Source organism: Euprymna scolopes, chromosome 7 (genome assembly GCF_053919585.1).
Source record: "Euprymna scolopes isolate OS-2025 chromosome 7, ASM5391958v1, whole genome shotgun sequence".
Taxonomy (NCBI): domain Eukaryota; kingdom Metazoa; phylum Mollusca; class Cephalopoda; order Sepiida; family Sepiolidae; genus Euprymna; species Euprymna scolopes.
This window is the reverse complement of record NC_136488.1, coordinates 152446872-152471513: the sequence shown is the minus strand read 5'-3', so window position 1 is coordinate 152471513 and position 24642 is coordinate 152446872. Positions and strand designations below refer to the sequence as shown.

The 24642-nt window shown below is 33.8% G+C and overlaps 1 protein-coding gene across 3 annotated transcripts in view; it reads left to right on the top strand.

Annotated features, from left to right (window-relative positions):
- Positions 1 to 16118: 16118 nt before the first annotated feature.
- The window catches only part of LOC145280065 (uncharacterized), a 46513-nt gene continuing 37989 nt past the window's right edge, over positions 16119 to 24642 (top strand). Inside the window, exons 1-2 of one of the 3 annotated variants that reach the window (XM_080131755.1) lie at positions 16119 to 16594; positions 24030 to 24423. In XM_080131755.1, coding sequence (XP_079987881.1) covers positions 24062 to 24423 — 362 coding nt within the window. In that variant the 5' untranslated portion in view covers positions 16119 to 16594; positions 24030 to 24061. Of the gene's footprint in view, positions 16595 to 18989; positions 19042 to 24029; positions 24424 to 24642 lie in introns of those variants that run through there. The other 2 variants (XM_080131754.1, XM_080131756.1) reach the window with 2 other exon arrangements.

Here is a 24642-nt window from a genome sequence, read left to right as displayed (position 1 = left end):
AAATTCATCAAGTAGAAAGTTATTCATAATTAAAAAGTAATTTTTATAGAAAATTGAATAAAATCGTATTTTTCTTAGATGTTATTAAGTAGAAAGTGAAGAATTCAAACACAAGGTAGATAACTCGAACGAATATTTTAGATTACATTTTAATGGCGACCAACCTTTTAGCCTTGTAGCTATAGACTTTTTTTTTACTAAAAACACAATAGCAAATCTACTCAATAAATTTTCGTAATTTTTGGATATATTACTATTTTCGACTTATTTTTTTTATTTACTTTTGCTTAAAACATCTTCTTTTAAATAGTTTTAGTAATAATCATGAAATAAAATTAATAATTGCAACAATATTTAAGACAATTTTGATTTATTTTTATATGAAAACTTTATTTCATAACGAGCATGTATAAAATAATATTTTTTTATTTCAATATTTTCAATTTAATTTTTAATGTCTTGATTAATTCAAACCCTAATAAACCAGTACTGCTTTCGAGGTTAAAAAAAAAAAAAAAAAAAAAACGACTGAAGTATAATTCTATTCTATCTCAGGAGATCATCCTTCCAGGTATTATCTTCTCATCAGGGGAGGAGGTTGTTGTTGATCGCCTGTGGCGCCCCTGCTAGAAAATACTGATGAGCCTGATCACGGTAATTTTTACACTCATCCAGAGTGCACCCTATTTGAGCAGAGCTGACCTTTCTCCCAACCCCATACTTCACTTTGCTGCAGTGGTAAACATTCCGACGCAGGTGGAGAAAAGTAAACAATAACAGGTAAATATACTTATCAAATCGGATGGTGATGGATTTTGCTTGGTGCAATTGCTAATTTCTGGTAATAAAAAAAATGTCCACAGCTTTATTTTAATGTATAGATTATCCGTTTAGTATATATGTAATCTAATTTACAAAACTCACTGTGTGTGTGTGTGTGTGTGTGTGTGTGTGTGTGTGTGTGTGTGTGTGTGTGTGTGTGTGTGTGTGTGTGTGTGTGTGTGTGTGTGTGTGTGATTATGCATTTTACGCCATTAACAGGTAAATATACTTATCAAATCGGATGGTGATGGATTTTGCTTGGTGCAATTGCTAATTTCTGGTAATAAAAAAAATGTCCACAGCTTTATTTTAATGTATAGATTATCCGTTTAGTATATATATAATCTAATTTACAAAACTCACTGTGTGTGTGTGTGTGTGTGTGTGTGTGTGTGTGTGTGTGTGTGTGTGTGTGTGTGTGTGTGTGTGTGTGTGTGTGTGTGTGTGTGTGTGTGTGTTCGTTCATATTTTTCATACTGCATCTCCTCCGGGACACACGGGTGCAGAGTGGCAGAAGACAGGTCAAATGATTGCATTTTTTGTGAACTGTTCTTTCCTAGGTTTTTTACCCGGTAAAAATAGTTGCTAATTCAAGGAGATTAACAACTCCAAGCATATTCTCGTTAAAGCAAATAAGACACAAAATTTTTACAAACTAACAAAACTAGAATACCACAAACTGCTTGAGCAGAATATCACTAAAATTATAGAAAATCCAAATTAGACTTCATTAAGATAAACCCTGATAGCAAAACAATAACTGACAATTTAAAAATAAATAGTAAAGTTAGCAAATTATAGACTAATGAAGCTTATATCCTCCTTAAAGATCATAAACCAAACTTCATTAATAAACCAACAACTAGACTATTCAACTAGATCTGAAATAGGAAAAATTAGCAAAAGGATACTCGAAAGAATCAATTATAAAATTAAATCTGTATATAAATAAAATCTCTAGGTAAACACTGCTGAGGCAATTAGTTGGTTTCCTAATATTGAAAACAAGCATAACTGTTCTTGTATCCAATTCACATCCAAAATTACTACCCCTCAATTACAATCAATCTTTTCAAAGAGGTGATGGAGCTTGCTTCGATTCTCTCCAACATTACCAAGACCGAAATTAATATTATTAAGAAATGTAGAAATACGGTCTTAATTAATAAAAATGACCAATGGACCAAAAAGGGCCAGCCAGGTTCTTTTGATGTGTCCATGGGATCCCTGGATTCATCAGAAATGACTGCCCTAGTAGCCCTGTACATCCTATATAATATTACTAAGAATATTGAAGTGAACACTATACGCCTTTTCAGAGATGATGGCCTTATGGTCGTAAAAAACTCCAACAGCCCAAAATATGAAAATGATGTAATGGAATAACCTAACATCCCTTCATAGATGAAATGAACTATGGATATATTGACCCTCTCACATGACTGAGGCAGAAGGAAAAAAGACCGGAAGAGAATAAAAAAAGATGTTGAATAACTCTTATGTCACATATATTCCCTTGTAAATAAACCCCTTTGTCTTTCACCCATAACTCCGTGTTTCTTGCTGTATTCTTATTTAAAGTAAGGATATAACAAATGGCGACAGGATTCGAATTCACAAAAAGGAAACTTTAAGCCAAAAAGATATTGGACAACGAATGGAAAAAATACTATACGGAAAAATTCAACTACTGGAAAAAAAAAAAAGCTAAGACACACACTAAAAGTAAGTTTGTTTTTTTTTTAATTCAGTCTGTTACAGTCCTACTGAAAAAAAAAAGAGAAATTGACATTTCACAAAGAATTGAAAAGAACAATTTTTCTCGAAATGGAAGAAAGTTGTCCATTTCAAATTTCTTTTGTTTCATAAGGAGAAAAAAAATATGGCGGAAAGGGACGCATGTATGCTGTTGGTTCGGTGTCAATTTCGTGTGTGTAACCTCCTCCAAAAACCTTGTCTACAAAAGAATGTTTTTTGTGATTTAAAAAAAAAAAACACTATTCAGTGAATTTATTTAATGCTTTGTGCAGGTACTGTTAACCTTTTGTGTTTAAAAAAAAAATTCTTCAACATGGAACAATTAGCCGAGTTTACAAAAACTATACAATTAGCACTGGTGGCCCAACAAAGCCAGATGGAATTTTTACAAAAAAAAAACCGTTAAAACAAAATGAAGTATTAAAAACAATATTTTGAAACAAGATGATGAAAACTTTATTGCCTATGCTGGGAGAGTAAATGCCCAATGTGAGTTAAGTTGAAAGACCTAAAAGAGGCCGTGTTTAAATGCTTGAGATTTGTACAAGGGTTAACATCCTCAAAGGATAAAGAGATTCATTCTAGGATATTATCCATTATGAACCAAGACATAGAAATAACCTGACAGAAAGTTACTGAGGAATGCCAGAAACTGTTAAATTGAAAACAGGATAATACTAGTATCGAAGAGAAAAATGTTGACAAAATACAAAGGGTAAAGCAAGGTGACCACTATGTAAAAAAAATACTGTAAGACATGTGGAGGAAAGAATCACTTCACAAAAGAGTGCTACTTCAAAAGCAAAATATGCTATAAGTGCGGGTGTAAATGACACAAGTCAACAGTATGCAAAAAGGAGAAATACTGTAAGCCTGAAATAAAGACCATCGATTCTAAAAAAGAGTCCATGTATGGTAAAAAAAGGGAATATATTGAAGTTAGAATTAATGGCCGGAAAGTAAACTGTCTTTTAGATACTGGAAGTGACATATCCTTAATTGATGAAACAACATGGAAGAAAATTGGTTCTCCGAAGCTGCAAAATACAAAGAAAGTTGCCAGAGGAATGTCTGGAAATAGATTAAAATTTAAGGGTGAATTTTATACTAATGTGACCCTCAATGAAAATACTGTAAAAACTAAAATGTATGTGATACCTGGAAAAAATTTTAATTTATTCGGTATAGATTTGAGGATACTTTTCAATTTATGGGAGAAACCAATAAACTCATTTTGCAAAAGAGTAAATTAGACCGGATCTGAAAATCCTAAACTGCCAGGAAGATTTGTTGGGGATTTGAAGAAGGATTTTAAAAATGTATTTTCTGAAGGTCTGGGTTGCTGCACTAAAATGGAAGAGAAATTTGAACAGGAAGATGAAGCGAAACCAGTGTTTAAAACCAAGAGGAAGGTTTCATATTCGGCATTAGAAACAATATAGAAAGAATTAAATAGACTCAAAGAAATCGGAGTAATAAAAAAAGTGGACTACTCTGAATGGGCATCACCCACAGTTTATGTGAAAAAGAAAAAGAAAAAAAAACAGGGTATGTGAGAACATTTCGACGGGACTAAATGATTGCTTAAAGGATCATAACTATCCTCTCCCTACCTACTAAGTTAAATGGAGGAAAAATTTTCACAAAAATTGACTTATCAGAAGCATATTTGCAGATCAAAATCCACGAAGATTGTTCTAAATACCTGACAATAAATACTCATAAAAGATTATTTTCCCTAAAACGATTGTCATTTGGGTTGAAAGTAGCACCAAATTTATTCCAACAAATTATGGATGCCAAGTAGGCTTGGATTTTGCAATGGCTTATTTAGACGACATTTTGATAAGAAGCAAAAATGTTGAAGAGCATAAAAACCATATTCGTAAGGTATTCGAGAAAATAGAAAAAACATATTCATAAGGTATTCAAGAAAATAAATTTAAAGTGGCTCTCGAAAAATATAATTTTGGTATGGACAAGATTGAATATTTGGGACAAATAATTGATTGGAAAGGTAGAAGACCTAACCCAAATAGGACAGAAGCAATTGGAGACATGCCTAGACCAGACATGTAGCGAAGTTACAGTTATTCTTGGGTCTAGTAAACTACTATAATTCTTATATCCTAAATATGCACGAGCTAAGAGCACCATTAAATGAATTATTGAAGAAGAATAAAAAATGGCTCTGGACAAAAAAATGTGAGGAAGCATTCCAAAAAATTAAAAGATGTTTGTTATCGGATCTAGCATTAGCACATTACGATCCGAAAAAGAATTTAATTGTAGCGGCAGATGTGAGTGAATACGGTTTAGGAGCGGTGCTTCTACACAGAATGGAAGATGGATCTACTAAACCAATTTCTCACACCTCGAGGGTTTGTTAACTGCTGAAAGAAAGTACAGTCAGATAAAAAAAAAAAAAAAGAGGGTCTTGCGATTGTGTATGCCATGAGAAAGTTTCATAGATTTATTCATGGAAGATCTTTCGTCTTGGAAACAGACCATAAACTATTACTATCGATTTTTGGTTCGAAAAAAGGGATTCCTACTCTTATGCAAATAGATTACAGAGATGGAATATTATTTTGCTCAATTACGATTTCAAAATGAAACACCTAGCATCTAGTAAAATTACACATGCAGATGGTTTGTCAAGATTGATCCCCGGTAAAACTGAATTTGAAGAAACTGTTATAGCAGCACTAAAAGAAGAAAATGAACTAACAGATATTTTTTTTTTTTTTTTTTTTACATGGGTGTCACCACTTATCAAGGCCCAGAGGCCACTCGAGGATAAGGGTTAATAGGTATACATTAGTCATTGTGATTTTAGCATAGTAAACAGTGGGAATTTTGTAACTTGGATTACTTAGGGGGACGATTCAATTAGAACTTGTTCACATTGGACTTTTTCTTTTTTTTTTCATAGGTATCAACACATTATCAAGGCCAAGGGGCCACTCAAGTATAAGGGTTAAAGAGTGTACAGTAGAAATTGGACAATATAATAATCATTAGTAATGAAAATTTGTTAAATTTGATAACTTATATGGAACGGCTCATCAAGAACTTATTTACGTTAGACTTGAAGACAACCATATTGTAGTCAGCCGGAAAGCAGGAAAACGGAAGACAATTCCACAGGCGTGCAGTTCTAATAAAAAAGCTTTGTTCATGGAATCTACGTTTAGGTTTAGGCACAGATAAAGAGTGGGGGAAATTATTGATAGTGTTTACAGCTAGACGAGTGTTTCTTGTGAAAGTTTGGCGAGGGGGGACCATAGATTGAAGCTCAGTCGAACACTTTCCATGAAAATAACGATACATCAGAGACAAACTCGCAACATTTCTTCTGTGAGATAGAGGTTGCAAGGAAGAGAAAAGGACATCTCCTACGAGGCTACGATATATTAATAGATATATTAATAAATACTGTTAGGGAACTTCCTGTTACACTTTAGGAAATAAAGAAAGCAGCGAAAACAGATAAATATATTAACAAAATAAAAAAATAAGTGGGACAAGACGAAAAGAATAGAAAAGGATTAAAAGTGTTTCCATTTTCTATGTGTGATGAAACTCTGATGTACGCAGACAGAGTGGTAATACCACAAGTATTACAAAAGAAAATCCTAAGAGAATTCCACATGGGACATTCTGGAATCTCCAGAATGAAGGCCCTAATGAGAGGATTCACATACTGGCCTGGAATGGATCAGGACATGGAGAAAATGGTGAATTATGTAAAGGTTGCCAACTAGCCGCAAGATCTCTCCCCCCCATACGGACGCAACCTTGGCCTAAAACAGATGTACCCTGGACACGCATCCATATCGATTACGCAGGACCTCTGAAGGGATATTATTACCTAGTAATCGTAGATAGGATGTCAAAATGGCCAGAAATTTTTAAATACAAACACCCTACAGAGGCAAACACAATAAAAGCGCTGGACGCAGTATTTAGTCGGTTCGGAGTTCCAAAAACAGTTGTTAGTGATAATGGCACTATGTTCACAGGTCAAGAATTCAAGCGCTACTGTGAGGCACTGGCCATTGGGCACATTACAACACCAACTTTTAACCCTCGATCAAATGGACAAGTGGAAAGATTTGTCAATACTTTTATGAGCTTTAAAAAAGAATAATAACATCGACACGGAAGAAAAAAGCATTTAAAAATTCTTAGCAATGTATAGGATAACACCAAATACAAATACAAATGCTAAATCATCCCCAGCTGAAATTATGTTTGCCAGGAAGGTACGTTCGGTGTTCGACCGGTTAATCCCAAGAGAAAAAGTAAAAAAAGTATCAAGGATAATGTAAGGTACAAGACTTACAATGACAAGGATAAAGTTTTCTTTAAAAATTATCGGGCAGGGAAGAGTTTTTGGGAAGAAGGCATAATCCCAAGAAGAATTGGGAGAATGGTTTACATTATAAAAGGGCAGACTTTTTCCACAAAAAACATATTAACCGAGACCCCGATACATAGAAACAGTCAGAAACCAAGAGTTACCAATGGAAGTGCTATATGATACTTTCCATATACAACCTCCAAATAAGGAAGTACCAGTAACTCAGAAATCCAGTTACTCTTCAAAAGTAAAAAAATCAGCAAACACAAATGGTGAGGAGAAGTGAAAGGAAAAGGAAAAGGACCGAAATTTTTGGACAAAGTCTAAAAAGGAAAAAAAAATGGTAGAAGCACAATTCTATGGAAGAATTTAGCTTGGAAGGAAGGTGATGTAATGGAATAACCTAACATCCCTTCATAGATGAAATGAACTATGGATATATTGACCCTCTCACGTCACTAAGGCAGAAGGATAAAAGACCGGAAGAGAATAAGAAAATATGTCGAGTAACTCTTATGTCACATGTATTCCCTTGTAAATAAACCCCTTTGTCTTTCACCCATAACCCCGTGTTTCTTGCTCTATTCTTATTTAAAGTAAGGATATAACAGAAAATTTAAAAAAATTAAAAGTATTAACGAAAATTAAAAAAAGAATTTAAAAGAATTAATCTTAAAGTTGATATTAACTCTAATTTGAAAGTGGTGCCTTTCCTTAATGTTATCTTCAATCTGAAAAAGAATCCTATGAACCATTGTAGAAAAGACAATGCTAATCCATTATATGTTCACCTCATGTTCAACCACCCAAAATCTATTAGTAAAAGAATTAGTGACAACTCATCTAACAAAGAAATCTTCGATTCCCATAAAAACTTTTATAATAAAGTTCTTAAAGATAGTGGATAGAAAGACACTCAAATAGAGTATACCGAGACATTATCAAATAAAATTTACTCTGACAACAGGAAAAGGAAAATCATCTGGTTTACTCCTCTCTATAACTTCATGGTTAAAACAAACATAGGAAAAAAATTTCTTAATCTTATCAAAGTACATTTTCCACCAGGGAACATCCTTCATAAGATTTTTAACAATAACACTCTCAAACTAAGTTATAGTTGTAACGATAACCTTGAAAGAATTATAAAAAAAACACAATAGTAAACTCTTAAATAGCAACCAAGAGCCAAATATATCTAAACTCAATAATACTAGATCATGTAATTGTTTAAACAAGCCTTAATGCCCACTTAAATGCAATTGCTTAGTCAAATCTGTGATATACAAAGCAACCATCACTACTGAAGAAAATCCCAATGTAAGTAAATACTATACTGGTATCGCTGGTAACACCTTCAAAGAGAGGTTCTCCGGTCATAAATGTTTGTTTAATAATCCAAAATAAAATAACAGAACATCACTCGCCACATACTTGGGGATTTAAAAGAGCAAAAGCCTAACACCAGTTGTTAAATGTGGCATTCTTAGGAAAAACAAGCACATGCAAATCCCTCAACTCATCTTGCTACCTATGTTTGAGCGAAAAACTGTTTATTTCCAACTTCAAGGAAAGAGATAAGCCCCTAAATAAAAAAAATGAAATCTCTATTAACTGTGGACATCATAAATCCCACCTTCTTAGCCACTTTGATTTCCTATCGTAACTTTGTGCTATCTTTATCTTTATTGTTATCTTCATTCTTGCACTATTATGAATTATGTAATACGTGAAATACATGAAATTGTATGTTGATTGTAATTTTGCAATATGGATTTTGTGGCATACTTTGCCTCTTCCTATTACCTTCTACTTATATTTTAACCTCCAAATGTATAATTCTCCATTTAGAAATTTTACTACCTTCTAACTGTTACCCTTTTACTACTACCTTCTAACTCTTACCCTTTTTAGTTTACCGTTTGTTTGTTTTTAACTGTCATAAACCCAAGTAGATAGCTCCCAACTTAGATTTATTACTCTTAATTATCAATGACTCCTCCACTATCATTCTCTACTATATTTTTTACCACCATTTAGTCTTTTAACCAAATTTTTAACTCTATGTTGCTAGTAATTTTTAATCTATACTTTTTTATAATTTACTTTTGCAACTATGATTTCATCATGTTTTTACTCTTACTTTTTTTTACATGGAGGTCACCACTTATCAAGGCCTGGAAGCCACTCGGGGATAAGGGTTATTGTGTGTACAGTAATCAATGGGATAGTGTCATAGTAATCGTTAGTATTGGAGATTTGATAAAGTGTCTTATGTGGGGGGGGGCGGTTCATCAGGAATTTGTTTAAGTTGGACTTGAAGACATCCAGGTTGTAGTCAGGTGGGAAACAGGCAAGCGGAAGAGAGTTCCACAGGCGTGCACTTCTAAGAAAGAAGCTTTGTTCATGGAATCTACGTTTTCATTTAGGCACAGATAAAGAGTGGGGAAAATCATTGACAGTGGTTTCAGCTAGACAGATGTTTATCGTGAAAGATTGGCGAGGGAGGACTAGAGATTAGAGTTCAGATGAGCACTTGCCATGGAAATAACGATAAAACAAAGACAGGCTTGCAACATTTCTTCTATGGGAGAGAGGTTGCAGGGTAGAGAAAAGGGCATCCCCCACTAAGCCACAAAGTCTATTATGTACTCTGTCAAGGCAGGATAGGCTGTTTTTAGCAGCTCCTGCCCAGATGTGGCAACAGTACTCCATCCTTGGACGTACTTGGCTTTTATGTAGATAGAGAATTGCATCAGTTGTGAGATATCTTCTGGAGCAGTAGAAGGATCCCACCATTTTCCCAGTGACCTTGGCAACAGACTTGATGTACATGTTCCATTTCAGATCAGAAGCTTGTCAAAACATGGGGCCTCCCCAAGACGAGAGCCATCCATTTCAATTGATGCCAGATGGGGATCAGAGCGTTGATGATGTAAAGATAGGAGCTTGGTTTTAGATGCATTAAAAGTAACCAGTCACCTCTTCCCCCACTGTACTACGCGCTCAAGATCAGAGGAGAGAGAATCAGAGAGAACTTTGTCATTTACGGCCTTTGATGTGTTGCCATAGATGGTCGTGTCATCAGCATAGATGTCAACGAATGATTTAATTTGACAACATCCATTTCACTTCCATACTTATTACTGTATATTTTAATTTTTATCTCCTATTCTGTCATTCTAATCATTTATTATTATTATTATTATATTTGTTTTTATCGGTATATTCGAGTTTATTTTTAACTTAGTATTTAACATATTTTTATTACTTCCTAAATATTATTTATATTTATATTTATAAACTGTTACTATGACCTGGCTATTTACTAATTTATTTTCCAATAATTTCTTACTTTATTATTTTCTTTATATTACTAATATTATTATGTATATCTTTATTTATGTTTTCCTTATTTTCTTTATTTTCTTATTTCTTTATTTAATTTTATACTTCATCTTTTTATAGTGAATTTTATAATGTATTATATTTTCTGAACCATTTAGGCTATTTCTCTAAATCTTATAATTATTATTATTATTATTATTATTATTAATTTTATTATTATTATTATTATTATTATTATTATTATTATTATTATTATTGGCTCACATGGAGCTTTCACACAAGTCAACAAACGATCTGATTGGAAACCTGTGGTGTTCTCTGGAAGCTGAGTGACAACAAGTCTCCCCAGACGTCCAGCTCTCTCCACCTCCTTCGATAGCATTTGCAAATGTATTTGCATCATCGCAACAGCCGCTTACCATTGATTATTATTATTATTATTATTATTATTATTATTATTATTATTATTATTATTATATACTTTACTATTTTATTATCTTTTATATATTTTTTTTCTTGTATATTTTTTATTTTTTTTGATTTTTTGATTTTTATTTTCATAATTGTTCCCTAGCTTTTCTACGGCTTTGCAGTATTTTTACTTGTAACTATTATTGGAAATTTTAATTTAAAATTTTAAATTTCATCATGGTAAATATGACTTATGATTAAGAAAATATAACCTAAATATCCATTCATAAGTTTTTTTCAGGTTTTATTACTTAAATTAGATATATTCTCATTTATACATATATATATATATATATATATATATATATATATATATATATATATATATATATATATGCACACATGTATGCATGTGTAGATTCAGCTGTTACTAATACATATGTGTGTGTGTGTGTGTGTGTGTGTGTGTGTGTGTGTGTGTGTGTGTGTGTGTGTGTGTTCCTAACTGGAAGCCATATGTGCTAATTTGCCTTTACCCCCCCCCCCTTTGAGCCGGCCTCCTTCCTTCTTAATGTTTCCTTTATGGTAGACAAAATTCATGTTTGACAATTTCCCTCACAACCCCTTCTTCCTAGATGATTTCAAATGTGTTCAGCCCCCTCCTCCCATTTCTTATGACAATGTGATCACACTAACCCTTTTTTCCTTCTTTCATTTCTCTGTTCTTTCTTTTTCCTTTTCATTTTTATTTATTTTTTGTTTTTTTATCCTGGTAAGTCTTGACGTTCTCCCCCCCCCCCTCCGATCACTTTCTGTTTGGAGTCTAAAATGTCACTTAACCTACCACCACTTCCTTTTAAATTTAACGTTTTATTTTTATAAAAAAAAATATATTTCCTCAATTCTTCCATTTGAGAACAAGATGCTTTCAGTGGTACAGACTTTAATAGGTCGCCTGAGGAGGACTTTTGGTTCTTACTGACCTATTGTTTAAACATTAGCATGTTCAGTGCAGCGACTATGAAATATTTGTCCATATTCATTCACAATTCTTGAAAGTAACTGCTTTGGAACGCAAAATTATTCATTTAATTATTATATCAAATGATGAATCTATTCTGCCTTTAACTCCTCAGAAGAAATAACAACTATCAATCCACCAAAAGAAAAGAAAATGTATTTAGGCATGACTACAAAATCCGAAAATTGGAAGAGAAGTTGCAATTACCTTTTATTTTATCTTTTATTACGCCCATTTTGAATTTTCAAGTAAAGTCACTAAAATTTAAATTTCCGTATTATTAAATTGTATTAATTTTGATATGCACTACTAAAAAAATGCTATATTTTCCTTTTCTTTTCCTTTCTCCTTCCTCATACGAAAAAACAGTAGTGATGGGATAAGGGTGGTGGGAGTAGGCTTGTGGTGGGAGTAGGCTCAGTGTAGCTGGAAGCTTTTAGCCCAGACCTGCATGCTGGTGGCTAGCATATGATGGCCACTTCTCCTGTGACCTGTGTAACGTAATCCCCCATTGGGGAGCATTAGAACTATGCTGAAGGAGCTTTTTATTCCCGGGTGACGCCAGATAACCCAAGGATGTAAGATAGAGAAGATAAATATATATATTTTATTTCATGTCAAAATAGATATTGTTTGAAAACCAGAGAAATATATTTTTACGGCTAAAAGTTGACAATAGGAAATTTCACTTAGAATCTTGTCTGGCCTTAAATGAACTCAGGGTCGAATGTCAGAATTGACACCTGGCCTTGAAAATCGGGAGAATGAGTAATTTAGATTTCAGTATGGGAATTGTACCCATGCAAAACCCTAAAAGCTTTCGATTTTGTGGTGAAATCTTATTGGCTGGGAGGATTTCCACCCCATCCACATACCTTACTATATATACGACTGTCGTGCAAAAATTAGTCAGATAGAGTTGAGTCGCAGAGTAGAGTTGGGACTTGAAGCAGATTGCTTGTTGAATCCGAGAAGAGACGTGACCCCTCCCCCATCTCATCCATCCATCTGTCGCTGTCTGTGAAGAGATTTGAGACTTTGAAAAGAACTTACAAAATCTGAATGAGAATTGTAAAAACATTTTTGTACATAATTTTGTGAAAATTAAGCTTCTGTGGATGGACTACAATTGTTTGTCTTTCTTCCTGCCTGCCGCTTCGATATTCGCTTTCAGCATACCAGATTTCATGTAAGAGACTCAGAGAGGTCTAGACGGCACGAGCCAAGAGTTCAGATAGACAAGAGTTCTTGACCACCTTCTCGAATGAGGCGTTACATCTGTGACCAGACAGGAACTCGGTCTTGCACCTGCGACTGAACAGGCCTTTTCAGGAGCATCGCTGCTCACCCCAACTGGAGAGGGTCCTATAAAAGGTGGGCTAAAAATCGGTGGTCACATCTCTCAGTCATTGGGTTGCTGCAGCCAGTGACACACCGTAAGTACAGCCATAAAACAAATAATAATGTATATAAATCGTACCTCAGTAAGGGCTTGGAACGTGTGCACCCTCATGTATGCAAGAGACACTGATCGCCTAGAGAGAAAAACAGCTAAAGTCTTGAAAGAACTAGCAAGGTTCAACATCAACGTGGCTGCCCTCAGCTAGACAAGATTACCTGGTGAAAGTCAAATATCTGAAATTGGGTCAGGATACACCTTCTTTTGGCAGGATAAAACACCAGAAGGATACTGCTCCCAGGGTGTTGACAAGTAAAAGACCATAACCTGACACCAAATGCCATAAGTGAAAGAACAATGACACTAAGACTACCACTCCCAAGTAACCAGTTCATCACGCTAGTGTCAGTATATGCCCCAACACTGGATGCAGGAGCCTTCTATCAACAGCTCGACACTACCATCACCCAGATACCACTAGGGGGTAGACTCCTTCTAGCAGATTTCAATGCCAGAGTGAGGAGAGACCACGAGCTCTAGCATAAAATCATAGGCAGACAAGGAATGGGAAACTGACTGACCAATCAGGGGTGCGGCGCATTGATCCTTCCTATCCCCTAAGGAATTCAGCCAGCATCCAGTTTGAGGAATAAGAACCCGTCCTTACGGAGAGAGACACCAAACGGAACGGACCCTTTTTCTTCACTCTCTCCACCTCGGTGTTATTCCTACAGGTATTGACGATTCCACTGGGAATAACTACCGCGATAGCACAAGGTAGCTGGAGTCCAGCTTTTGACAAGGAACATATCACATTCTCCTTAATAAACCTTTTCTGTGTTACATTTTATGAAGTTGTTGTGTTCGCCATTTCAGAATCTTGTATGGAATTATTTATTTTATTAGGTTGTGCCCTAAAAGCATTCTAAACCCTAAAATGGTGATCTCGACGTGATATACAAGCAATTCGTAATGGCGAGCCTTTTTCTTCATTTTTTTTGTAAAACCCGACACAGCACAGAAAAACTAGTGAGCTAAAATTCGGCCCCAAAAAGTGAACTTTTCAACAGAGAAAAACAAGTGAACTACTACTGAGAAGCAACAATGGCATTGAACCTCCTTTTTTCCTCTTCACGCTAACGGACCTCGTTTTTCCAGAACTCTTTTCCTTTACAGACAACCAGCACATCACCCCGTTATTTGACTAAAGACAAGCAACGTTGGGTATACAGACAGCGAGGAAAAAGAGAATTTCGCTGGCAGCGGACGAACAACAATGACAAAACCCCTTGTCAGACACAGCAAAGAAAAATAAATACGGAGCTGTCGACTTCCTATCGAATTTTTAAAAATTCAAGCTCGACAAACATTAAAAAAAAGGACAAAAAAAAAAGACGCTATTTCCTTGTTATGCACTGGACCTTTGCCGTTTTCTTAACCGGAGAATAAATATATACATAAAAATATTTTAAGGGGCCAGCGCCTCATCTTTTGATGCCCGTGGTCGATATATATTCTCTCGGAATAAAACACGTGCTGCCACATCACATAGTAGTCCGTAAGCGACAGACTGCGAGAGCGTACAAAAAATAAAAAAACATAAACACAAAACAAATGTCAGCCCTAAAAAAAAGAGTAAACGCCTTTTCCACGCGTAAGTAAATACCTTTTTTTTATGAACACACTCCGTTTTTGGAACAATCACACCAACAACAAAAACAGGACGAAAAGTCAATTGCCCAAAACATTTTCTTAAGAAAAGAAAAAAAAAGTCCCATTTGTTTCTGCTACATAACCCCCTGCTTAGGCAGAAAGCCGACAGAGAAAAAGGTAGCATAACAAATGGCGAAAAATAAAAAAGTTTTTTCATTTTATTTATTTTTACGAGAAAGAAAAAAAAATGTTCTTATTTTGCGTGAAAAGTTGGGGAATATTTGCAACTTTTTTTTTTAAATATTTTTTTCCTTTTCCAAAAAAAAAAAAAAAAGTTGCAAATATTCCCCAACTTTTCACACAAAATAAGAACATTTTTTTTTCTTTCTCATAAAAATAAATACAATAAAATGACATTTTTTTTTTCTTTCTCATAAAAATAAATACAATAAAATGACATTTTTTTTTCTTTCTCATAAAAATAAATACAATAAAATGACATTTTTTTTTTCTTTCTCATAAAAATAAATAAAATAAAAAAACATTTTTTTTTTTCTTTCTCATAAAAATAAATACAATAAAATGACATTTTTATTTTTCGCCATTTGTTATGCTACCTTTTTCTCTGTCGGCTTTCAGCCTAAGCAGGGGGTTATGTAGCAGAAACAAGTGGAACTTTTCTTCCTCAAATCAATGCCTCTCCCCTGTGCTATTTGACCACATATTGACCAATCAGGGGTACGGCACATTGATCCTTCCTATCCCCTAAGGAATTCGGCCAGCATCCGGTTTGAGGAATAAGAACTCGTCCTTACGGAGAGCGACACCAAAAGGAACAGACCCTTTTTCTTCGCTCTCTCCACCTCGGTGTTATTCCTACTGGTATTGACGATTCCACTGGGAATAACTACCACGATAACACAAGATAGCCGGAGTCCAGCTTTTGACAAGGAACATATCATATTCTCCTTTTCTGTGTTACCTTTTATGAAGTTGTTGCGTTCGTCATTTCAGAAGCTTGTATTGAATTATTTATTTTATTAGGTTGTGCCCGAAAAGCATTCTAAACCCTAAAAATCTTTAGGTGAGGCCAATATAGACTCAAACCCCTTTGAGGTCTAATCAAACAGCACACATGAATGGAGGAACAGAGTCAAAGTGGGTACAAGCCAATTGGAAGAAAATAGAAGAGCCAATCTAATAATCAAATGGCAACAAAAGGGCCTTAGAGCCAACCAACCGCAACCTTTCCCTCACAATACAATGTGACCAATCCCTTCCCGCCACCGACTATTCAAAGCTCAAATTGGTTTTTCCGGTCACAAAAGGACTCACCATCCTGATAATGACTAAAATTCTTACGAAACTCGAAGCTTTCTCTTCTGCTTCTTTTCTGTATTAGACTTGGGATTTATGATATTCGGACACGAATGCATGCCGACGACGAATGTTATTTTAAGGCGGTAACAAAGAAGGCATTTTCCTTAGATAGCAAGTTTTTCTTCTTTTCCTACCCCCCCCCTCTCTTCTTCATTCGGACGCATGCTAATATAAAGACAAAACCCACGCGTATTTGGTTCAGAAACGACTGATCTAAATTATTTTAGGAATAACAACTTGGAGGACACCGATTTTCAAAAAAGGCGGCTCGACAACACGACTATGTTTGTTTTTTTTTGTCTCCGCCGTGTTTAGCGGGTCTGTACTCCGTGGTCACTTCCGCTCTGTATCGCTCGACTAACTCTTAATTTTAAAATCTACTATTGTATTTCTCTTTTCAGCAATTCGTCGGCTCTGTCCGTCTTCATTAAAAAAAGTAAGGCTACTCTTGGTATTTCTTTCCTCAATTATATATCTCCTTTAGTTGTTTGCTTTTCTTAATCCGATTATATACAGACATGTGTTTTTTTGTTTGCCCCCCCCCATATGAATAACCGAAAAAGAATTTGATTGCGATATTTTTTTTTAGATTTTACCTTGGAATTTTTTTTTTTTTTTTTTTTGTTAATAGAAGGGTCAAGTAAGTGACTGGTTGTCTGGCTGGCGTACACGAGTGAGGCTGAGGCCCCCATAGCAAAATACGCATCGATTCCGATGTACGCAGCCACTCAGCAGCAGCATGTTCGAGGGAGCGTTTATTAATCTGAAAAGGAAAGAATTTTGGCATGTTTTTTTTTTGTTTTTTTTTTTTAAATTTTGCGCTTTTCGGATTATCTTGCTATTATATGCTTTGGGCCTTGGGGGGATATATATATTTGGGCCGGAGATTATATATTAACAGGAAACTTGGTGCAAATCCAGATTAACACTTGTGGCGATAAACAAAAAATAAACAAAAACCGTCATCGTGTACCTACCTGCCACGGAATGTCATCAGTGTTTTTTCTCATATCGGAAAATAGTAAAATTTTATTTGGTGCTAGTGAGTGCACTTATTATTCCGCGCTGTTTTTAAATTTCAAGTTTAATTAAAGTTTTACGGTATGTGTTTTTATTAAATTGTTACGTGAAAGTACAGAATAGGTACACAAACACAACACCCTCCCGTCCCCATGTTAAGAATGGTTTTCTAAATAACGTTTTTATTCTAGCACGGACCAATAGGTGCATACTGCAGTGGACTGCATGAGTGCATGACCTTTTATTTTCTTAAATTCGCAAAGTTCAAGCCAAAATAAAATATCCATATAAAAAAACAAAAAACAATTCGAGCAAGCCAAAATAAAAAAAGCCATAATGAATAAGAAAAAGTAGGCGCCCCCTACGTCGAAGTACGTACAACATCGGAGCCGATGCGTATTTCGCTAGAGGGGTAGCACTCGTGTACGTCCGCCTCCAGATTAGCACTTGCGGTGATAACCACTAAAATACATATCGGGATCAGTAGGAGATGATCTCATGTCGATGAGGCCACCCATGTGTAGAGAGCCTTATAACATGAAAAGCGAAGAAATACTAGATAATTTTGAGACATTTTTAGAGCATGTTCATGAAAAATATCGTAATTAAAAAATTCTCAATAACCTTGCGGGGGGGGGCATGTTTTGATCAATTGAAATTTTACCATTATTTTATATGATTTTTTTTTACTTACATATCAGGATCAGTAGAAGAAATGAAATGGTCTCATGTCGATGACATGAAAAGTGAAAAAAATATTAGATCATTTTGAAACATTTTTAGAGCATGTTCATGAAAAATATGGTAATAAAAAAAATCCCAATAAGCTTTGGGAAAAAAAGACGTTTTGAACAATTTAAATTTTTATTTTTTATTTTATGAAAAAAAATAATTATTAGGCACTTGTACAGTTTAATCAAGACATTAAAAAAAAATGAAAATATCGAGAAAAAAAAAAGTTATATTGTACGCATTCGTTATGGGACGAAGTTCTCCGGAAAAAAAATTTCACTTAAATTCATCAAGTAGTTTTTTTATTTTACAGCGAAAAAACAATTTATGATACCGAGCAAAAGGTTCGATTTTTAGGAAGAAAAGCTAGTAATAAAGACGGGGAGGGAGTGTCGGCGCTTTAACTGGAGTTATCTCCCCGTGGCGTCTTCAACAAATTTCATAACGGCTGACTTCAACGCGCTCTCATAAAAACGTGTTTTTCTGCTGTAAAATAAAAACTACTCGATCAAATTAAATGATTTTTTTTTTTTTTCGGAGATCTTCAGTCCAAAACGGATACGTACAATATTTTTCGATATTTTCATTTTTGAATGTCTTGATTAAACTGTACAAGTACCAATTATTAAAACAAAAACAGTAGTGTTCCCGTCGAGTAGTTTTTATTTTATTAAAAAAATAAAAAGTCCTCATGCACTTATTGAGCCGTGCTGGATGGAAGGGTGTTGTGCTGTTGTGTACCTATTCTATACTTTCACCTAACAATTTAATAAAAACACCTATCGTAAAAATGTAATTAAACTTGAAAATACTATTTAAAAATAGCACGGATCAATACTTGCACTAGCACCAAATAAAATTTTACTGTTTTTCGACCGACAGCATTTCACGAGAGGTAGATACACGCAAAAGCTTTTTGGGGTTTGTATTACTGTACACATAGATTCGAAAAAGTTGTCAAAAAACAAATATATAACAAATAAATGTTATCAAAGGCAAGATAAGTTACTTTTCTACCAAACTGGATATATTTTTCGTGTTTTTATTCAATGTAACATGTTTATTCAGCTCGAAAACCATTACCGATGTATTGGAACATTCAAGATGGCGTCTTATTCTCTCTTTAACACGGTAAGTGTGGGAAAAGATGTTATGAATAAAAAAAACCGGATAAAATACTGTTAAAAACTCGCTCAATATATGTTACCGTGACATAGGTTGACATATATTCGGCGGGTTTTTAATAGTATTTTGTATAGTTTTTTATTTATAACACCTTTTTCCATACTTACGGTGTTAAAGAGGGTGTGAGACGCCATCTTGAATTTTTGAATACATCGGTAAACACTGTATGTTTTTCGAGCTGAATAAATATGTTACATTGAATAAAAACACAAAAAATATATCCAGTTTGGTAGAAAAGTAACTTATCTTGCCTTTGATAACATTTATTTGTTATATATTTGTTTTTTGACAACTTTTTCGAATCTATGTGTACAGTAATACAAACCCCTCCAGCCAATTTACCTTTTGGAGTGGGGGGGGGCACTAGGACTTAGGGTTAAGGGATGTTGCAAAAAATATCCAATTTGAGACAGGAGTGGTTCTATACTCCTCCCCCTCCAAAACAAAAGAAGTATTTTAAGTGTAGCGACCCTCTAGAATGCTGCTGTAACATCCTTTCAGACTTTTTAAATTAAATTTCTTATGTATTTTATAAAAAAATAAAAATGTATATTTTAAATTCGATGAGAGGGCAGTGGCTAAAAGCTATAAGAATTGAACAAGGATAGAAGTTTCTCTAGATACAGGCTCTTTCGAGAGATCATTGCAATAATCCTTCAAGCATAGAATAACAGAATTTATTTTAGCTTGATAGTCTGTCTTTAAAAATTTACCAAAAATCAGGTAATTATCTAATCAATATAAAATTTTTGTTGATATACGGAAGCACCAAAGTGACAAAAATAATTATTTATACCATGCAGCCTTATCTCCCTTTTGTATTTTTGACATGTTTCATTTCAACTACAAAGTGGTCAGTATGTGCTACCATATTTGCAAAATAATAACATTTCATTCATGGATTTTAGCCGATTACTAAAAATTCACTCTACCAAATTTCTATTTTTTTTTTTATTCTTTTAAAGAAATACATGAATTTTTGATTTAATATATTTTAATTCTTCTTTATAGAGTGAAATCTTTTTAAAAAAATATCTAAAAAAAGAAAACATTGAATGAAATAGAAAAAATTCTCGTCAGCATCCCATATTTACTTGATAATCTAAGCATAACATAAGCTTCCACTTAAAAAAAAAAAATCAACGTGGTTTTTAAAAAAAAAGGTTTTACACTTTGGACTTTACAGGTAAATTTCCAAAAAAACACTTTTTTGTTTTAAATTAGAATATTTTATCTTTTATTAATCTTTTATTATTATTTATCTTTTATCTTTAATTTGTGATATAAAACTTTGGTGCATAAATTAATTATTTAAGTTTTAATAGACATTTCAAAATGGGGGGTGAATTAAAAAAAAAAACGTTTGTCTAAAATATTATATTTGGCTTATTTGAAAGAGCATAAAATTTCACATTGACCCTGAAAATATTGTAAAAATTGAACCAATAGAAAAATTTTGATAGATTTTTAAAGTTTAAAAATTGAAAAATATTTAACTTGTAAAATTCAATTGATTTCATTACGTAAAAAAAATGGCTGTATGAAGGCATGCCGGCCCTTTGTAAACACTGTTTTTTAAAAAGTAAAAAATAAAAAATAATATTTCTATTATTTTTTAAACAACTTTAATAATTTATTTTGGAAGTATATTCCAAAAAGAAAATAAACAACCCACTTTTAAAAGAGAAATTTCGAGTTTTTTATATTTTATTCGCAGTTTTGTGTTAGGGGTGTCAAAAATTCACCCCAAATTCTGATACACCTAGTGAACGAGTGTAGAAAAAAAAAATTGACAGAGTGCCTTTGATATCGAAGATTGAAATCTGAAATTTAAATGTGTTTAATTTTTTTAATTTTTCAGATGAGAATAACAAATCTTTTTTTTTTTTTTTTAATGAAAACACTAAAATAGGCATACTTTTAAATCTTCAAAAGTAAATTACAAATTTTATTTTAAAATGTGTAAATTTTCCATGTCCATAGCCCTTAAGTTATAAATCGATTTACAAATATGTAATGTTTAACATTAAAATGTCACTTTTTTGCCCCCCCCCCTGCAGAAAATCGATCAGTTGACGCACTTCTGATGGTCCTTTTGGGCTAATTTTTTTATATTTGTCGTCCGGAGGGTAGGGGCTTTCATATGAGACCAAGTTTATGTTTTTTGTTCCGTCGGTCAAAAGTTTTTAGCAGACACACAAACATACATACATACATACATTTTCGCTTTTATATATATAGACTAGTAGGGGGGGTACCCGGTGTTGCCCTGGTGTTTGTAGGTGTGTGTATGGGGGGGGGATAAGTAATAACCCTGAAACGATGTTAAAAAAATCAGAAAACCCAAAACCAAAAAAAAAAAACAGCGAAAAAAAAACCCGCTGTGTTTATAGGGGGGGGAGTAAACTAAAGAATAAGCAAAGTAAAAAAAATAAAGAAACGTTGTCCGCGTGTCTAAAGATGTAAAAGAAAAAAAAATAGTTTTGGTCGTGAGGCTGGATTGAACCCGGGAGCCTTGACGCGGAGGTGAAACAAACTCCAACCACTTAACTGTCTAGGCCAAGAGTAAGAAGAATTGATTATAGTGTTAAAATAAGGCTTATAAAGCGAGTGAAAGAGGTTTGATTGACAGATAGCCACTAAATGAGGTCATCGCAGGAGCTTTACGAGATGACGTACCAGTATTTTATTTTTTTTGTTTTACTTCACATTAGCGTTTATTAAATTACGTATTTCGTTTCCTGTCTAGACATCTCTCTCTGTCTATCTCTGTTTGCGTTTGTGTATGTCACTCTCTCTCTCTCTCTCTCACTTCGTTTTCCTTACTCTAAAGACTGTTACTAAAAAAGAAAATGGCATCTGGCTGTTTTTTTTTTGTAAAATCTTTGATCGTTAATATTTTTTGTAAGCATATTTTTATTTTTACTTCACATTTTTGGCTTGTTATTTTTCGTTTAACTATCGTATCTAACTATTTTTAATGTGCTAATAACTTTGGTAACGTTGTCATAGCGTAGAAGTTCATAGTTTAGCTTGTGTGAGGGTTAAATTTTTTTTTACCGATAACGTTTTTTAAATTCAGACTGCCATTAGAGCTTGCTGACGTCAAGATCATGTGACATGACTCAGCGGGTTTTAAATACAAGTTGACCCAAAATAAACGGCCCCGTGTATACTTTATGTAGAAGAGTTGGCGCCCGTATTTTTTGGGGCAGTTATAAATCGATTTAAAAATATGTAATGTTTAACATTAAAATGTCACTTTTTTTGCCCCCCCCCTTACAGGAAATCGATCAGTTGACACACTTCTGATTTCTGATGGTCCTTTTGGGCTAATTTTTCAATATTTGTCGTCCGGAGGGTGGGCTTTAATATGATACCAAGTTTGTGAATTTTTGTTCCGTCGGTCAAAGTTTTTAGCAGACACACAAACATACATACATACATTTTCGCTTTTATATATATAGACTAACGAGGGGTACCTGGCGTTGCCCGGGTGTTTTTAGGTATGTGTGAAAAAAAAACCGAAGCCTTGACGCATATAGTAAAATGTGAAAAAAAAACAGGTGCCTGTTTTTTACAAGTTTAAAAAAACGAAGCCTTGACGCGCAGTTGGAAAATAGTAAAGTGTAAAAAAAAAACAGGTGCGCGTTTTTGACGAGTTATTGACGTGACGACGATAGCTATTCAGCAGTTAGCATTTTCTGCGGGACAGTTTTTAATGAGGTCAATAAATCGGTTTGTTTGTTTTTAAAAACCCGCTCCCTGTTTATTAGGGGGAGTGTCTCGTCTCAAAATGAAAGCTACCGTCTGATATGACGAAGTCGACATTGACCAAACGTTACTTAGCTCTCTAGAGACCACTGGCCGAAAGCCAGTAATTAGTCGAGTTTCGCTTTTCTTTATACCGAAAACCGAATGTAACGCGTGCTGATCGGAACATGTTGAATAATTAACATTTGAAAATCAATAAAATTAAATAGACAGGCGAGCTCCATAGTTAACTCTGAGATATTAGATGATATAAAAAGTTTTAAAAAGTTGTGAACCGAGCGACTGCTTCTCTGAAAGAAGCCTTTTGTAGACATACACATAAAGCGAACATACATACACACATTTTCGCTTTTATATATATAGATAACATTTTAAAGAGAATTCCACGCAATTAATAATTATCAAGTATTTACATATACATGAAAATAATTCTGAAACTATTATCTCTATGAAAATGGATGATATATGTTGATTTATCTGATCAATTTTGAAATATTCTTTGTCAACTTTGCTCAGTCCTAACTTTGCTTCCTGTGGTCGTAAAAATATAAATCAAAGTCCAGTAGAGATGGACTTCTATGCTTATATGGCCTGTAAAATTTCAGCCATATCCAATCAAATTTAACACCGCACATATGTATCCAAATGTAATGTATAAAATGTAAACATTGAAAAAACTGTTTCCCTTTTTGTTGTCATTTTTTACCGTTTTTTTTTTTTCATTTTTAACTTGGAGTATAAAAACATTGAACGCATAAAAGAAAAATAAATTAACATCATTGGAATGCTTATTCTATTCTCTTTTCATCAATGCAATTCTTTTAAAAATTGACCAACTAATAAAAAAGATATGACTTGTTGAAGCACATTAAGTATGTAATATTGCCGATGTCCACAAAAATACAGCATACGCTTGTAATGCTATTAAACTAAAAATGTTACTATACATTCTGGAGTTAGTCAAAGTCTAGCTTTTTATATATATATATATATATATATATATATATATATATATATATATATATATATATATACTAGCAGGTCACCCGGCATTGCTCGTTCATAAAATACACCTAACTATTATTTTAATTAATGTAGAATTCTTATTTATTATAAAATCTTTAATTTTTCCATTAATGATTTTTTTTTCTCTATTTCAGATATTTTATAGATAATATTTTTGAAATTAATTATGGATAAGTATAGTATTGAACAACGTATGCAAGTTGTGAAGTTGTTTTACCAAAATCAGGGGTCAATTGTCTGGACTCAAAGAGCTTATCGACGGCATTTTCATGTAAGAGATAGCCCAAGTCACAACACAATTCGAAACATTGTGCGCCGATTTGAAAACCAAGGAGCTGTAATTGATCTTCCACGAACTGGCAGACCTCGAAACGTCATCACAGATGAAAATAGGGAAAGAGTGCGAGAGAGCGTGGAGCAGCATCCTGAAGCATCGATTCGACAGCGTGCCACACAACTTGGGATCTGTCGAAGCTCACTACACAATATTCTGCACAGTTTAAAACCCATTCCTGATAAAGAAACACCGTAAGTATTCAATGTAACGTTAAATTCTTTTATAAAAATAAAGTAAAAAAAGAAAAAATAACGAAAGAAACAATTTTGCAATTTTTACCCCTTAATTTTACTTCCAAATGAAAATTGATTAAAAACTTTTCCACATCTCTATACCTTTTCATATACCAAATTTCAGGTTTATAGATTAAACATTTGTTGTGTATATAGGTTGAGAAGTGTCCTCACATA